The sequence below is a fragment of the Gymnodraco acuticeps genome, unplaced genomic scaffold, assembly GCF_902827175.1.
Source record: "Gymnodraco acuticeps unplaced genomic scaffold, fGymAcu1.1, whole genome shotgun sequence".
Classification (NCBI taxonomy): domain Eukaryota; kingdom Metazoa; phylum Chordata; class Actinopteri; order Perciformes; family Bathydraconidae; genus Gymnodraco; species Gymnodraco acuticeps.
In genome coordinates this window covers 43,182-62,037 of record NW_022990142.1, presented here as the reverse complement: position 1 = coordinate 62,037, position 18,856 = coordinate 43,182, and the positions used below count along the sequence as shown (strand labels likewise).

General features: G+C 38.2%; 1 protein-coding gene across 4 annotated transcripts in view; it reads left to right on the top strand.

The window, feature by feature from the left end:
* Positions 1–18,856, top strand: part of ldb2a (LIM domain binding 2a) — a 112,142-nt gene that overhangs the window by 61,889 nt on the left and 31,397 nt on the right. For all 4 annotated transcript variants that reach the window (XM_034217186.1, XM_034217184.1, XM_034217185.1 and 1 more), the window contains exon 3: positions 7,631–7,803. In XM_034217186.1, coding sequence (XP_034073077.1) covers positions 7,631–7,803 — 173 coding nt within the window. The remainder of the gene's footprint in view (positions 1–7,630; positions 7,804–18,856) is intronic.

Genomic DNA, 18,856 nt, shown 5'->3' with positions numbered 1-18,856 from the left:
TTGCTGGCTGACGTTGCTGGCAGGAGTCCTGGGGAACGACGGGGGGAAACAATCCCAACAAAGTGGCATGAATTAATGTGACTAATTAACACCGTGTTAATTATTTGTAAATTGCTTGTTTGGGTACACGTTACTTGAGAGGCATATGCTGCTTGTCGTGTTCGCCCAAACAAGTGCCAGCTAATCTGTATCTCTGGAGTGCCCCACGTCTGAACACGGGCCAATCAGCACGGTGCAGGAAAAACAAAACATGAAGAAGACAAGTTAGAGGGGGAGAGGAATGGTTTGAGGTGAAGAGGAGGGAAAAACGAATTGAATCGCCAACACATTTATTTCATCTCTTCGTCTGGACTCCATGCAAGTTTTCATCGTTGTGCAGTTCTTTGTCTGAAGTTGTTTTGGCTCCTGCGCTGTTGGTGAGTGTGTGTCTGCCTGCCTATTGAAAGATCAATGATTGAGTCTTCATTATGGGGGGAAACATGGCAGTGTGGTGAATTATCATGTTTAATTTTGTCCTCAATGTCACTGTGGAGTTCCAGGTTTGTCCCATCCTCTGTTGTGATGACTTCATTTATTTTCTCTAGTTTCCATTTTCTTTTTCCGACTGGTTATTTGGGTGTGAACTTTTTAGTGTTTTTAATGAAAATCCGCACCTTTACCCACTGACACAACTACTACCACGGTAATGATTAGTTGATTAGTCACTTAGTTGGTCAACAGAAAAACCTTTCAACAGCTATTAACCATGTCGGTCATGTATCAAGTAAAAGTCCAAATCCTCAGCAAATTCACTGCTTTTCCGTAGTTTCTTGGATTCTTAATTGAATATCTTTGGTATCCTTGAAAATCTTTGGACTTTTGGCTGCACAATACCTGCCTGCAACTAACATATATTTCCATTATACAATAATCTGAAGAGCAGTGGAATAAAACCCATAGATAAACAATGTAATATAATTTTAAGCTCAGAAAAACACCTTGTTTTTAAAGATGTGTATGCTCTCATTCCTGTTATTCAATCAATCAGTCAATCAAACTTTATTTATATAGCACCAACGTTAACACAACTTACTTCTCAAACCAAAAACAGTGAACAGAGATAAACAACATATAACATTATGAGGAATAGAACACTTAATACCATCAGAAGTCAATAAACACAGGACTGAATAAAATAGGAAAGGTGGCTCTTGAGTTGTCTCTTCATTCTTACGGTGAATCGTCCTTTAAAAAGGGCCCTGTAGTAGGAGACAAGCTGAAGTGTTCGCCTTCAATGTAAATACTAAGTGAGGGAGCCTTGAAAATATTTGAAGAGAAACACCAGAAGACTACTGTGCCTGAAACGATCCAAAAGTTGCCAGCATGGCTGCCATTACATGCTTATCTCTCACCCCGTCGCCCCCGCCACGCAGGCTGACTTTTATTAGGACAGTTTTGGTTGAGAACACGCAACCAAAACTCCTGCATGGCTTGGTGAGGCGAACAAGAAGCAGATCTGCGTAACACCTGAGCACCCCCCCCCCTCTCCTCCTGTCTCACCCCCCCTTCCTGCTGCTGTCTCCCCCCCCTCCTGTCTCACCCTCTCCTGCTGTCTCTCCCCCCTATTACCCCTCAGTGAGTCTTCGGTCCCTCATTGACAAGCCCTTATTTTTTTATCTTCCCTCCTAGTTTCTTCTCTCTCTTTCATCCCTCGCTCAATTTTTTTTCTCCTATCCCAATCCCTCTACAACCCACCACACACACACACACACACACCTCCCCCTCTACCCTCCCTTCCTCCTCCTCGTCTCCTCAGAGCTCCTCCGCATTAGCAGTCAGCTCCACTCCTAGACGTACTTTGTTTTTCAACCGTGGTGGAGGCTGAGCGAGGGAGGGAGCGAGATACAGAAGAGAGAGAGAGAGAGAGAGAGGGAGAGGGGGTGAGTAAGAGGGGGAGAGAGAGAGCATCATTTACACAGCCATCCACCCTGCAGCACCCCCCCCCCTCCTCCTCCCTCCCTCCTCTTCCCCTCAGCCACTGCTCACGATGCCAAACATTTTATGTGTTATTTAGTCATGCCTGACTTTATCGAATTTTGAAAAACATGCCAGTCACGGGTACACCCCCCCCCCCCCCCTCTCTCTCTCTCTCTCTCTCCCAATTGAGTCTCAGGTCTGACCTCAAGAGCCTCTTGAGCCACTGTCTTTGGGGACATTTCACTTCTAAATTAAGTTTTATTCCCAGGCTTCACTTCCCCCCCGTCCATCCTCCTCACACACACACACACACACACACACACACACACACACACACACACACACACACACACACACACACACACACACCTCTTCCCGACCACCCACCCTGGGGGAAGGGGAGAGAGAGAGAGAGAGAGAGAGAGAGAGAGCATAATTCTGGCCAACAGTGTTGACTCTAAAATGGATTATTTCTGCTTGAAATCAGAGGCCATGTGCTGCTGGATAATATGACTGTCCCGATTTTTTTCTCCAGCAGTGTTCTAATGATGGAGATTTGACGGGTAGCTAAATGTGGAGGAACAGAGACACTCGTTCCACTGAGCGAGGAACGAGAAGCTCGCCTTCATAATCCCAGAGTCAGGATTTAGATTTGTTTTGTTGTTGCTCTTGTTTAACACTCAGCAGGTAGACCGGGTCGCCAACATTGAATTGGATTACAGGGTTGATTCAAAGTTGAACCAACAATGCAAAAAAACCTCAAACAAAACAAAGAAAGAAACTAAAATATTTACATGTTGTCAAACGCTTTTAGATTTTTAAAACTGATGTCCAAACCACAGCCCAAAAGGTTTGTCATGATAACTATTTTCTGTAGGACAATATTGTCCCAGAAATGTTTTGACCATTTTATGCCACTTATATAATGATAAACGAAGATTATTGTGTACATTTTGGGATCATGTTGGTTCAAATGATACCTAATAAATGATTATGTAAATATAAAGTCTGGCAAATATGATTGATTTCAAATCCATATATCGGACGATAAGTCAAAATGCAATTGTCGGGACTGGCCTATTATAAAATGAGCTTAAATACGTTTTAATTGACAACCCTGATTACTTGACTTAACTGAATTTAGTTATATACAAATGGCCCGGAAAATCCAATGATAAGGATCGGTGTTTTCAAGAGGTTTGGTCAAATGTTAATGTGTAGTATTAGCACCACTTGAAGTGTCAGAATTGGATGATCCATTGAGTATCTCTGCTTACTCTGTAACTAGGTATCACACTCTCAATCTCAGCACGTGGTGTTAAACTGGCTTATCAGTGCTGTATTATTAATTTACTGAAGCTCGGTACAATCTTTCCATCACCCTGGTAACTGCAAACTGCTCCCGTGGGGACAACTTCCCCTGGTTGGCATTCACTGATTCAGGAAGTGATGAGACCTTGCATAAAATATCAAAACGCGGCCCCCTCATTCCTTTGAATGAAGCCGGTATACGGTGGGCCAATGCTGGAGCAACCAAAAAAAGATCAACCATCTCCATTAAAAAAAGGCTTAAATATCTGGTGACTTTTTAACTTTGTTACAAACCTCACCATAGTTGTGACAGAAAATAAAACAATGGCTGTAACACTAGTTGACACTAAAATCTTGTCACATTGCATAATAAACATGGCTTTTTCATATCTGTTGAATCACATTATTTTGTTTCACTGGTACCTCCTCACGAATGCAAGCTCCTATACCCTTCTGTTACTTGATTATCTACTCAAACTGTGTGACCAGTGAAGCTCATGATATGATATACAAGAAACATTGGTGAGCATTATCAGTATTATGTATCAGTCAAATCAAATTAAAACATTTCCAAAAGTAAAGATGGGATCTTAGGACACTAAAAGTTTGCAGCCAGTGGTGCAAATATCATCACCAGTTCAGATCCCCCCCCCCATGCATTTAAGTGAATGAGAGTCTCTTTGCCCTTCAGTAACTGTCGGCCCTGCCCTTGAGCAAGTGGAGTTGTTGGAGTGGAACTGCCCGGTGATGTTTGGATGAAGCCTGAGGTTGCATTGCGGCTCAAAGGCATGTATGTGTGCAGCAGGGCGGTGTGAAAACCAGTATCTGTGTTCAGCAGGAACCCTATAGCTTGACAAATAAAAGCTCTTATGGTAGCAATGTGCTGCTGAGGGGCGGTGTGCAGACGCTCTGTTCTGCACGGCTGTTCAACAAGTAACAAACCGGAAACCCAGCCCTGCATCTCTTGTCCCGAGTGAAGGCTTTTTGACGCAGCTTCTCTTTAGAGCGGGGCAGAATCCCTGATCTACATATTAAGTTGTGCATAGAAGACGATCTCGCTCTATATTCACAGTCAATCCTGTGCATTAACATCTCATTTTCCACTTTCGACTCACATTATTGTTTCCAAGCTCTGAAATAAAGCTCTGCCTACACTGCCAAATACCCGTCTTAACTAGTCATGTAATGAAGTATTGACTATAAGACTTTTGCTTCGTGCAGTATACAATCTGTGTATTATCAGTAAGTCTAATGATAGAAAAAAAGCATAATTGTTCAATAATTTTCCGTCATGTTTTCTGGAAACATTACATAACATTCAGTGTGATTATTGGGTTATTCCTGACATGTTTTATGACAGCAATCTATTTGAATTGATTTTGTTCTGTCAGACAAAAATAGATAGATCAAATGATAAATTGAAATACAAATCTATGGAATAACTGAAAAGTAATCATGAATTAGTTTTCTTTAAGAAAAAAGTGACAAATTCTTCTTTAATTTGTTTTTTCCTAAAGGGACATTATTGTTTGGGACGTTTGAAATGGAGATTTGGATTTGGATCAATGATTCATGGTTTCATTTCACCCTCCTGTTGTCTTCGGGTCAAATCTGACCGATTTACTACTTTCATCAACTTTTTTGTTTTACATTCAATTGCATTAAGGCTTTATGATATTCTTCACAGTAGACATTTGAACATATCAAATTGCTGATCACCACTTTCATTGAATTTTGGAGGATTTAGTCAACTTTGTAACACAGCATGGTGTAAATGACCGCCATAAAGAAAAGGAATTAGTAACCATCCGGATCAGATACAACACAAACACACACACACACACACACACACACACACACACACACACACACACACACACACACACACACACACACACACACACACACACACACACACATACACACACATACTCTAGATGTGTCCCCCCCCTTTTGTGCCCAATCCCCCCATGTGAATCACACCTGGCACACACAAACACACACACACAAACACACACACACACACACAAACACACACACGCACACACACACACACACGCACACACAGAACAATTTGACACATTTCCCGCTCTTATGTGCCCATCCCCCCACATGGATCACACCTGGCACACGCAATACATGTTCAGTGTCTATTCTTTGTATATTTACTGCAGTTGTTCATGTATACCAGTAGTCTGATACAATATGTACAGTTTGAAAGGGTGTTAAATTCAATGTGGTGATGATTAATGGTTTTTGTGTTAATGTAATATCAGTTAAAACAGGACCGGTCAAATTTGACCGCGAACACCAAAGTAAGGGGGGGAAACGAAGACAATAGGAGGGTTAAATCAATCTAAAAACCTATGAAGTTGTTCTTTGTCATTAGCATACAACTCTGATTAATGAAGCAGCCCTTATATATACATAAATTAGACTTCCTGCACTCTGATCTGGTGGAAAGATGTCAGGATAAGCTGAAGTTTGGGTGTAAATCTGTTGCTAAAACATTTTATTTGTTGATGCTGTGCAAACGTAATTTGTTTTAAACCCACATGAACTATAGCCTATAGGCGAGATTTACCGTTAATATTTTCATAATCGTAAGTCAGAAGCTTATTTAAGAACATAATTTCATACAAAAAAATACTATCTCGAATATTGAGGAGTCTTTGTTTTGCATGCCATAACAGTGCATCCATAATGAAATGTGAAATGTAAGCCTCTCTCTGGCTCTGTATCTTCCATTCTTCTCCTTGAAGCCAGCCAACAGAGCAGATAGAAACCAGACGAAGCCCGAGGGCTGTGAAACTCTGAAGTCACTCTCTCCCTCCCCGACTCCTCCTCCAGTTTTCATCATGCAGCTTGTTCATTGTCTCTTCAGGCTTCTGCAAAAAGTTTGCTCTGCAGAAGTTGTCCGTCTTAATAATTCAGTTTAATACCAAACTTAGTCATGGAATCATATCATTCTCAACAATATGAGAAAATACTTTCCTGCTTGCGCTCCTATGAGGAATATTCAAAAGTGAGCGATGTGTTCTATGAAGTGTCATAACTTGTTAGAAGTGGATTTAGAGGCAAAAATGCATGATGTTGTCAGATGTTTGGAAAGTGTTGGAAAGAGTGGAATTGACCTCGCTGCACTGGAAGATTTATCTGAGAGAAATAAGACTCAATCTAAGGATAAAGGATTTGGATATTTCTTGCAGGGTGAACAGGTTTTCTGAGGGCTGCTCAGCTAATCGATTCGTTTCAGGCAATCCAATAGTTTCTGCAGATCAATAAAGCGCCTGTTGCATTCATAAATTGACCACAATCAGTAGAGCGTTTACAGCTCGATAGCATAGTCTTAGCAGCGATATCAATCAGCTTCCTCCCCCCAAAAACATTTGTGTGGGTTAATTGTTGTGCACTTATTGTTAAGTCCTTTTATAATGCTGTTAATGAGGCTGACAAAGGGAATAATATTAATGAAATGCACTGAAAAACTGACATTGGCAGTATTACAAGCAGACAGCTGTAATGAGCACAGAGGTTAAAGTCAAATCAATACACAGCGCACTCTACAGTCTCTCCTCTGTTCCCAGAATGATTTTTATGAAAGAAAATGTGTCGGATTGGACGAGCAGAACATCTTTACTCTCAAATATTTCATCTATTTCATTCATTTGAACATCTGATCAGTTTCTGCCTCCAAGGAGCTTTTGACAGCCAATCAAATATGTATCCTGATGAATGAATGTCCTTATCAAGCTGATTCTTATCTTAACACATAAACAAACCTTTAATATCATTTAATGTCTGTTTTTTTTGTTGTAATAAGTAAGTCATATATAATCTCTCTATATGCTATCTATGCTATTATTGTTTCATAAATATTGTAACATAGCTTTTGCAACATTAAACTGAACTGCTACTATTATAAGTCGTAACACTTGTACAGGTATTAGTGTGTATTATAGTAACTCAATTATTTGATTAGACAGTTCCTAATGTATACGGTTTATACATATTTTATGCTTTGTGTAATTCATATTTGTAAAGTGTGGCTTGCATTGTTTAATTGAAAGAAGAGGTTTTGTCGGAAAACATGTCTAATTAGAAGAGTAATGTAGAAGTAGTAAATTAGGCCTAGCGTTAGCGTTATATATCACAAATATATTGTGATATACACATTTACTACAGTATATATTGTAAACACATTGACCATACATATTGTTGTTATATACCATGGTATCTTCTGCATTTTCTCTCATCAACTCCTATGTAGTTGAGCAACTGTTTCGCAATCCAATTTCCCCCGGGATAAATAAGTGTTTCAGATTTGTTTTCTCATCCTGCCTTCTCCTTTGTCTCCTCGCAGCGATCGGCCGGACGCTGATCCCCCGTTATTTCAGCACGGTGTTCGAGGGGGGGGTGACGGAGCTGCACTACATACTCAAACACTCCAAGGAGTCCTTCCACAACTCCTGCATCACGCTGGACTGCGATCAGTGCACCATGGTCACGCAGCACGGGAAGCCAATGTTTACAAAGGTAACACCTGACCCCGAGCGTCTCCTCCATGAATAATTGATCAGAGGCTATGATAATGGAGCAGCCGAGGTGTTTAACTGGTTAAAGATCAAATGTATTTACACCCTTTGATTGTTTTTTCTCTCCATGTCATTTTGTCCCAGTGTTTTCAAGTCACAACGGGTGGCCTCAGTAACACATATGGAGACATATATTGTACTGCATCTATTTAATATTGAAACCATATTTCGGTTCACTTTGAAGAACTCTGAGCGAATAATTTGTCTGATATTTACTTACTTGTAATACCTGGATATAAAATCTTAATATTAATACAATTATATTAGCATGACATTTTAATTAAACTACCAAAATTACTCATTATGCAGAAAAACCATCTCATAATATTACAATATAACTATTTCTGTGATATTAATTAGTGATGCGTTAATGTGTTCATCACTTTTATGAGAACAATGTAACTACTTGTTAACTGTACTGCTGGGAATATTAACCTACACTTTCTATATTCTAAATATTTGTTGAATTAAATTCTGTATTTGTAATCCTGATCTGGAGAAATGTGAGTTTAACTGGACCCCAAAGATTGAAGGACATTAGGTGATATTTAAAAACAATGTATTTATTCTGCACGGTGAGTCTTCATCAATAATCTACACTTTTCATGTAGAATATTATGCCTTGTTGGACAAGTACAAAACATTTTCAAGTCTGTCTTGAAACGATAATAAGGTGTGAACATTATTTACATTTTGAAGGCGTTTTACAAACACAATCTCATTTGTTTTTGTCCCCCTTGATTCGTTTTTTTGGTGCAATATCTTGAAGGAGGTGTCAATTATGCCCTTTGCCCTCGTTTATTTGTGACACTAGCTGGGATTTTTCCTCCGGTTCCGTCTGGCCGTAAAGAGATCCCTTTTTAATGAGCTTCAACTTCAAGTGATGGGGACTACATCCACAGTCACTTAAGGAAGGAAGGGATCTCCTTAGAGCCCGTATGGACAGGAAGATCATTACAGCCTACAGGCAGCTGAATATTAATTAGGAGAGACTTGAGAAAGTGTGAACCTATCCTTTACAATTACATTACTAAAAAATAACCTTTCATATTGACTTTACACTACGTTCTATCTGGAAAACATCATCTGAAATAATAATTACTCAATATTTATGCATCAGAGTCGAGAATTAAATGGCCCTATTATGCTTTTTTGGGGTTTTCCCTTTTGTGTAATGTGTTTTATAGTTTTTTGAGCAAGTAAGTTAATGGTCTAAAAGGCTAAGATCCCTGTGTTCCCTCCCCTTGTAACGCCTCCATTTGACTTCTTTGTTTACTACCGTGACATAGTGACATCACTTTGTAACACTCGCTCTTCTATTGGCTAGCGCTCCAGCACATTGCACATGGCGGGAAATCACTAAGTGTAGGTAGACCAATCACAACAGAGCCGACCAGCTAACCAATCAGAGCAGACTGGGCTCTGGTTTCAGACAGAGGGTGAAAAGAGGTGCTGCAGCACAGGCAGTATGAGAGAAATAAAGAGCTTTTTGAACATTAAAGCACAAAAATAGAGACACGAAAATAAAAATATGAACTTGAAATTGAGCATTATACCCTTTTTTTTGAAGGGAAATGTCACACAAACCCATTCCCCTCTTTACTTACCAGCGTTTGGCCTTCTCCCAGACCCCAAAACTCCAGTGGCATTTCTCATGTTAGAAACATATTCTGAAGCCTCAGGTTCTACAAAGGTAAAGCTGGGGGGACATGAATGAGATCTTTATACAGTGTAGTTTGCTGTATAAGTGAAGCACAGACAGAAGCTGGGGTAGCACAGGTGAGATAATCCATACCTGACACCGAGGTCTTCCTGAAGCTCTAAAGCTGAGCTCATCTGCTTTTGTCTTTTGGGAGAGTTTCCCCCTGCGAGTGAATATCTGCTTCACCGCAGTGTGATCCGATGGCTCGCTGACGCTGTTCTTCTTCTGCTGACGCTCTAAATGAATCTGAAGCCAGATATCTGACAGACGAGCTAAAGGGATCCCATGTACCATGAACCCTGAGCTGCAGCACCACTCTGGATTGTTCTGACATTAAACAGCTCTATGCCCTCGTGTGTGTGTGTGTGTGTGTGTGTGTGTGTGTGTGTGTGTGTGTGTGTGTGTGTGTGTGTGTGTGTGTGTGTGTGTGTGTGTGTGTGTGTGTGTGTGTGTGTGTGTGTGTGTGTGTGTGTGTGTGTGTGTGTGTGTGTGTGTGTGTGTGTGTGTGTGTGTGTGTGTGTGTGTGAAATTATCTTTGTAGCTGACCTGCCAGGGGCTTTGTGAGACTTCAAAGTGAATTTCAAAAACATCGCTGCGAAAAAATCTCCATTTTAGCAAGTCATTTAATCTGTTTTTATTTTAGTTTCTGAAAATGAATTACATGTTTTACTACAATACAAACAAACTTGACTAATTATTTCTTGGCATCATTTGTAATTTTATTTGACACTAAAGCGTTGATTCGCCTATTTTGGTCTTATGTCTTTTTGAGTAAGAGAAACTAAATGTTTATGTAATTGAGCTGTTTAAAAAATAGATTTTACGTTTTCGGGGTATTGATATTTCTTTAAGGGGTTAAACAAGTTTGACAATGACAGATATTGTTTCCTTTCACATAGATATAATATAAAGAAACATTTATATTTTATGCATTTGTTTTACTTAATTCAATACGCTCATGATATATTTGTAATAAGCTCAAATGGGTCATAGTGTAAATCAGCTTGGAACAAATTATCCAACAATTTTGCTTTACACTTACCCTTGTACAACGCTTAACAAAAAATGCATTTAAACATCCAAATGTAGTTCATTAGTGTGCTGCTCGACACTTATTTAGCATCAAAAGTCAAATCTTAGTATATTTTCTGATGAGACAGGTACTGTATGTCTGTGTGTATGAGGGTGTGTCTTTACATGCATGACTGCCCACATGTGTGTTTGTATTTAGGGGGTTTCATAAGGTCTTCTCCCTTTTTCTTTACATTTTGAGTGGAGATTATTCTGTGTGTGTGTGTGTGTGTGTGTGTGTGTGTGTGTGTGTGTGTGTGTGTGTGTGTGTGTGTGTGTGTGTGTGTGTGTGTGTGTGTGTGTGTGTGTGTGTGTGTGTGTGTGTGTGTGTGTGTGTGTGTGAGAAATTATCTTTGTAGCTGACCGGCCAGGGGCTTTGTGAGACTTCAAAGTGAATTTCAAAAACATCGCTGCAAAAAGTCATTTAATCTGTTTTTATCTTATTTTGTGAAAATGAATTTCATTTTTTCTACAAAACAAATAACCTGACTAATTAATTATTGGTGTGTGTGTGTGGGGGGGGGGGCTCTTTGTCTTATCATATCAGTAAATGGTAATGAAACATCCCCAATAACACACTCAGGAAATGTCTTTTTCTCTGTATCTGTTGTTTGCTTTTTGTAAACAAGGCTTTAACGGACAAAAAAACACACAAAAAAAACCTAATATATTATCCGAGTGTCCGATATGAACCGTACAGAACAGAAACAGAACAGCCCCGGTCAACAAAAAGCTAAATTTGATGCTCGAAGCGCTGCTCTCTTTTCATCTTCACCTAAATTGGATGAGAAGAATTAATTCATTAGAAAAAAAGAAAAAAGAATTCCAATAACGGAGCGTGTTCTCCCTGAGCTCCCAGCAGCAGCAGAGCAGCTCTGGAGGCCGAATCTCAATCAGCTCTGCCTCGCTTTCCTCCACCGCCCTCCTCCTCTCTCTCATCCCCCTGCCTGACTCGCTCGCTCATTCTCCCTTCGCTCTCTCTAGTCCCCCCCCCCTTCTTCTTCTCAACCCCCCTACACCCTTAATACACACACTGACGCACACACACTTGCATCCTTCATCCCTAGAGAAATCATCCCCAGCTCCCAACTCGCTCTCTTGCTCTCCCTCTCTCTCTCTCTCTCTCTCTCTCTCTCTCTCTCTCTCTCTCTCTCTCTCTCTCTCTCTCTCTCTCTCTCTCTCTCTCTCTCCATCTCTTCCTGTGCTCGTCTCCCTCTATCTCTTATTTCTTCTCCAAAAATATAAAATTCAGATTATTTGTTTTTGGCATGGCCATATTTTAAGAATACTTCTAGTTAATTGTAATTTGTGTCTTGTTTTTGTGTATTTTTAGACATCGTGGCTGTCAGGAATAACAGCACTGTCACAGAGTTAATTGCTGGGATCTGGGAGGCTTAAAAAACACACCGTTATATAGACGATCGTACTTTAGTTTATTTGACATTACTAGAAGAAGGCCATCTAGTCAAACACAACATAAAGGTCAAGGATAAAACAATAAAGATTCATTGCTAATGTGATCCTTAGCCTATAAGCACAACACACCCAGCATAGTTAATACCTAATAATAGGTAATAATATAACATATATAATAATTGATTCATATATTTTTTCAGCCAAGCTAATTTTGAGGATAAAATGAAGGATAATAATAATAATAATTGTTGATTCTGCTTCTGTGCAATGAGGTGGTATTAATAAGATGTGAGGTGTGCAAACATTTGGTCTTACCCCAACCTAAGTAGAACATATGTGGTTAGTTTTACAACAACATACTCCTTCATGTAGATTTCTCAACATCTTTCCTTGTCTTGCTCTGCGCATTTGGAGAACCCATGTTCCATAAAGCATTAAACAATGACAACCATCAATCTGTCATTTAACCAATGTGAACAAGAATGATCCTTTCTGGTATGTATGCTGCGTGTATTTGTTGTCTTATGTTTTGATGTTTTTTTTGTTTTGTTTTGATGGCACCCTTGAAAGGGAGAAGCATTTATTTATCTCATTGTACATGTATAATGACATTAAACAATTATATTATATTCTATTATATTATAACGCACAAAACAGGTTTCTACCAGTTCTAAGATATGACAAAACATTGCACTGTAATGAAATGAAAAAAAGATATATGGTATTACAAATCATCATTAATAGTTTGATTAGAAACCATTCATTAACATACAGAACTCTTTAGTTTGAGCCCTACTACATGTATGTGTTTATATAAGAACATGAATAAATATATTCAGTTTAATTTGATCTAAAACTTAAAAAGGCTGAGAGTCTTAATCATTGAGAGGTTGGAAACAGCATTTCCTTGCGTGTTTAGCTTAAAAAATAACTCTTGATTACAAAAATAGTTGGCAATTAAGTTAACGTCTGTCAACTAATCAATGCAGTTGGACGTATGATATAGTATTTACAGTATATTCAGTGGTAGAATCTAATAAAGGATGTTTTAATTCAATTACTATTTTGACGTACTTGTACTTTAACTGAGTATTTTCATCTTGTGCTAGTCTATATTCCAACACATTTTGGAAGCTAATAGTGTACATTTCACTCCACCAAAATATACTGACAGCTTTATTTTAGTATAAGCTGTTTTACCAGTCAATGTAATCAGAATCAGGTTTATTACCAGGTAGGTTGACTTGATGTCATGGTGCATACATACAAGTAAAACAAAAATAAAAAACACATATAGACAACTAGAAAAATATTAGTAAAAATATAGTAAATTATAGCAGTAGCCTATAGGCCTACGTAGAAATAGAATGGAATAAAATATGGAATAAAAATCTACCGGGCCATTTTCGTTCCTACCCTCACCTATGGTCATGAAGGATGGGTCATGACCTGGTCATGACCGAAAGAACGAGATCGTGGATACAAGCGGCCGAGATGGGTTTTCTCTGCAGGGTGGCTGGCGTCTCCCTTAGGGATAAGGTGAGAAGTTCAGTCATCCGGGAGGGACTCGGAGTTGAACCGCTCCTCCTTTGCGTCGAAAGGAGCCAGTTGAGGTGGTTCGGACACCTAGTAAGGATGCCACCTGGGCGCCTCCCTAGGGAGGTGTTCCAGGCACGTCCAGCTGGGAAGAGACCAAGGGGTAGACCTAGGACCAGGTGGAGGGATTAGGCCTATATCCCTTCGCTGGCCTGGGAGCGCCTTGGGATCCCCCAGTCAGAGCTGGTTGATGTCGCCAGGGAAAGGAACGTTTGGGGCTCTCTGCTGGAACTGCTACCCCCGCGACCCGACCACGGATAAGCAGGGAGAAGATGGATGGATGGATAAAAATCAGCAGTAATTAAAAAAAAAGAAAACAGATATTGTTGTACATTGTGTGCATTACTGTAATGCATAGAGTCTATGATGTGAAATGGTTAAAAAGCAGTGAATTCAAGGAGCTCAGCACAGTCTCATGAGTACAACTTTTCACTCCACCAAAATGTAACGACAGCTTTATTTTAGTATAAGCATTATTTTATACATCAGATATAGCTTTACCAGTTAAAGTAATGGTTGAAAGGCAATGCATTCAAGGAGCTCAGCAGAGTCTCAGCACAGCTCCCTCCTGGGCTCAGCTGTGTGCTGCCGGCTAACGAATGGGCGGAGTTAGCAGAGTTAGCGCGGCGCTGAGATTAGCTGCTGCCAACCGGGCGCTGGTGTACAATGTGTGCGTTTTTCTCAGGGCGGCGAGGTGTTGACAAGGTGACACAGGGTGCCAATTTGGGCCAGAAGCCGCCAACCTCCCAGCACTTCCATTCACTACCCAGCAGGCTTTGCTCTCCCTGGCCGATGTGTGTTAGTGTGTGTTAGTGTGTGTTAGCTCTGAGGGCACGGCCCTTGTTACCGGTGCCCAGTTGGGGGTTTCTTCACGCTGGGAGGCGAGCAAAGAGCAAAAGGAGAGTTGGTGACACGGTGATCTCAGCTCAAGTGAATGTAATTCCCTGGATGTATTATCAGTAGTGTGCTTTACTGGTCTCTGGATTGTAGTTTCCTAAATATTTCTTGCATATATGAATTACTCTAACATACTTTTTCTTAGAATCGAGGAAAATAAATCATATGTAGCCTATGGTCAAATCGCAGCTCTTTATGTTAATTTTCTTATTAATGATGTATGTTTGTGCATGTGTGTATAACTGGCCTGTGTATTGTATTTGATGTAGTTCATAAAATAACAGCAGAGGGGAAATGTAATTGATAATTTAATGTAATCGTTTTCTTCTTCTTCTTAGTCTCCTTTTAAAATACTAGTCAACCCTAATCGCTAGCTTCTTAAACATCATAGTAACTGAATAAATACCGTACCTTAACATTACAGTGCAGCTTATTAGTTTGATTGATATTACATTTACAGCATGTATTACTGAATGTAAATAGGATCAGAGTAAAGGCTCGACAAGCTGCTGACATTCCTTTTAAAACTGCAAATTAATTTACGACCGCCTGTAACTTTAAGTAGAACAAAGCTTCATGTTGTTATGCTCACTGTCACCAGGCTGTATTGTTATGATCATGTTAAGAGAGGAGACCTTGACTGAGTAACGGTCTATCTTTTCCTTTCATTATTCAATTATTTTGTGTTGCCTTATCCCTATTTTTTTTATCATCTCATGGTTTGATTTCATTTTAACTACAATTACATGCATTTGTATTGTTTGTTTTGTTCCTTATGAAGGTCTATAACCATCAAGTAGCTGCCGTTCTTATGCATCTGTACAGACAGGAGTTCATCACTTTTATTTTGATTTGATTTGCATATTTACATGTCTGACAGATGTGCTTTTGATTATGCACTACTGTTTATTTAGAGAAGAAACATTGAGAGACATAGAGAGGTCTTAATACCCAATCAATCTAACAAACTAGTGATGCTGAAGTTACTGTATGTAGCATGCATCTTAATGGCAAGCTCAATAGTATAACATATATCCTGCTGTATACAATGACACCATATTTATCCTAAAAAAACATGTTGCTTCATTTAAAAGTTCATTTGAGCTGCTGATTTAGCAGCACTGTTTTGCATTGATTGGAGGGAAAGTATTCGATAACAGCATCAACAGAGGCTGCAACTAGTGATTATTTTCATTATTGATTAATTTATCAATCGTTTAGTCAGAAAATATAAAAAACAACGGTTCCAAATTGCTTGTTTTGTCCAAAATCAGACGATATTTAGATAACTATTATAGAAATCTAAGACACTCACACACATATTCACATGTGAGGAGCTGAAACCATTGATTTGTCCTTAAAAAAACAATTAATGGTTAGCAAAATCGCGTCTGATTACATTTATCGTGACTAATTGATTATTCGACTAATCTCATCAGCTCTGAACTCAACATATCAACAGTAACACACTCTGATTATTTGCCTATTTACCATAAATGTGCTATAATCTTCCAGTCAGTGATACTGAAGGTGCTGTTGAGGTGCAGAACAGTAAAGCCTGTCAGTCGCTATAATTGAGCATATTTAGTCAACTTCGATCCTATTTATATTCAGCAGAAGCGGTTATGAGTGCTCATAATAATCGATTTAATGACCTTCAGCTCCTCTCTTGTTAATAGATTGTCATGTTTGGGTACAGTATTGAACAGTGTCTCAGCAGCAGGACGCTGTTATTCTTTCGCTGCTCGTTTGAGACGGAGATCCCCTGATCTCAGCCCCGTTGTGTGGAAGATTTATGACCCTGCTCTTAAATCAATGGGGACTCTCTGTGAGGGGCTTTACCGTTTAATGGACCACTTTTTAAATCAGGCGGATTTTCCTCCTTTTAGTTTTCATAAGGGAACACTATTAAGCTAAAAAAAAAAAATTCTCTCTCTGTATGCAGAAATAAATAGCTTTATGTGATTTAAGTCTGGATAAAGGCTGCTTCGGTTGCATTTGTGGTTACTCTGCACCAGTGCCACTTTGACAAATGCCTGCACATTTCATGCACTTGGCAATTAAAGCGATTTTTATTCTGGTTTAGTTTCAGCTGGTTTTCCCATTTATTAACCGGTTACAGAGAAGCAGAAAGCGTGCGGAGAGAAATAAGAGCAATAGTGGAGACAATGCTCAAGACACAGTTGGCACTATAGAAAAATAAATCAATAGTGCAGCTTTGTTTCTCTGTAGGCTACAGCACCTGAAAGCATCTGCAGACATTGGCTGACTAGCAAACACAATTCAATGAATCATACATCTTCAAAAAGTACACTTTCAGGATGTAAAGAAGCACTTATTTCTTCATACACTTCTAACTAGTCTTTTAATAAGTGTTAGCAGCCCAAAGGGCATTAAACTCATCCACTCCCATAATGACCACGATGCCTTTCATTTCAAAGGAAGGAAAGAAAAACACCAAAGTCAGAGTTGGTTTTTTTCACACCTTTCAACAGCAATTTGAGTACAAGTGGATTAATTATTATATTCCTTTTTATAATTCACTATGGGCTGAAGAACCCGGGGCTTAAGTGTTTATTATGTTGGACTCAAAACTTAAAAACTATGCATATATGTTTATTAAACCAACATACTGTAAGTTTTCTTAATTGTACTAAAAGAAAAAGGATAAGCACTTAGCCTTCTGATGAAAGGAAGTTCATGTTAGTCATTATACAACTTAGTATCTCATTAGTATACCAAAACAATGACTTAGTATCTCAAAATAATGATTCAGTTCTTAAAATAATGACCAATTATATCAGAAAAATTACTTACTGTATTATCTCCAAGTTATCACATAGTATCTCAAAACAATGACGTAGTATCTCAAAATAGTGACTTAGGACATTGAAATATTGACTTGGGATCTCAAAATAATGAGGTCGTTTTTAAAATAATGACATAGTATCTTAAAATAATGACTAAGTATATCAGAATAATTACTTAGTATCTCCAAGTTATCACATAGTATCTCAAAACAATGACTTAGTATCTCAAAATAATGACATAGTATCTTAAAATAATGACTAAGTATATCAGAATAATTACTTAGTATCTCCAAGTTATTACATAGTATCTCAAAACAATGACTTAGTATCTCAAAATAATGACATAGTATCTCAAAACAATGACTTAGTATCTCAAAATAATGACATAGTATCTCAAAACAATGACTAAGTATATCAGAATAATTACTTAGTATCTCCAAGTTATTACATAGTATCTCAAAACAATGACGTAGTATCTCAAAATAATGACACAGTTTTTAAAATAATGACATAGTATCTTAAAATAATGACCAAGTATATCAGAAAAATTACTTACTGTAGTATCTCCAAGTTATTACATAGTATCTCAAAACAATGACTTAGTATCTCAAAATAATGACATAGTATCTCAAAACAATGACTAAGTATATCAGAATAATTACTTAGTATCTCCAAGTTATCACATAGTATCTCAAAACAATGACTTAGTATCTCAAAATAATGACATAGTATCTCAAAACAATGACTAAGTATATCAGAATAATTACTTAGTATCTCCAAGTTATCACATAGTATCTCAAAACAATGACTTAGTATCTCAAAATAATGACATAGTATCTCAAAACAATGACTAAGTATATCAGAATAATTACTTAGTATCTCCAAGTTATTACATAGTATCTCAAAACAATGACGTAGTATCTCAAAATAATGACACAGTTTTTAAAATAATGACATAGTATCTTAAAATAATGACCAAGTATATCAGAAAAATTACTTACTGTAGTATCTCCAAGTTATCACATAGTATCTCAAAATAGTGACGTAGTATCTCAAAATAGTGACGTAGTATCTCAAAATAGTGACTTAGGACATTGAAATATTGACTTGGGATCTCAAAATAATGAGGTCGTTTTTAAAATAATGACATAATATCTTAAAATAATGACTAAGTATATCAGAATAATTACTTAGTATCTCCAAGTTATCACATAGTATCTCAAAACAATGACTTAGTATCTCAAAACAATGACTTAGTATCTCAAAATAATGACTAAGTATATCAGAATAATTACTTAGTATCTCCAAGTTATCACTTAGTATCTCAAAACAATGACGTAGTATCTCAAAATAATGACACAGTTTTTAAAATAATGACATAGTATCTTAAAATAATGACTAAGTATCTCAAAACAATGACTTAGTATCTCAAAATAGTAACTTAGGACATTGAAATATTGACTTAGTACCTTAAAAAAATGATGTATTTTTTAAAGATTATG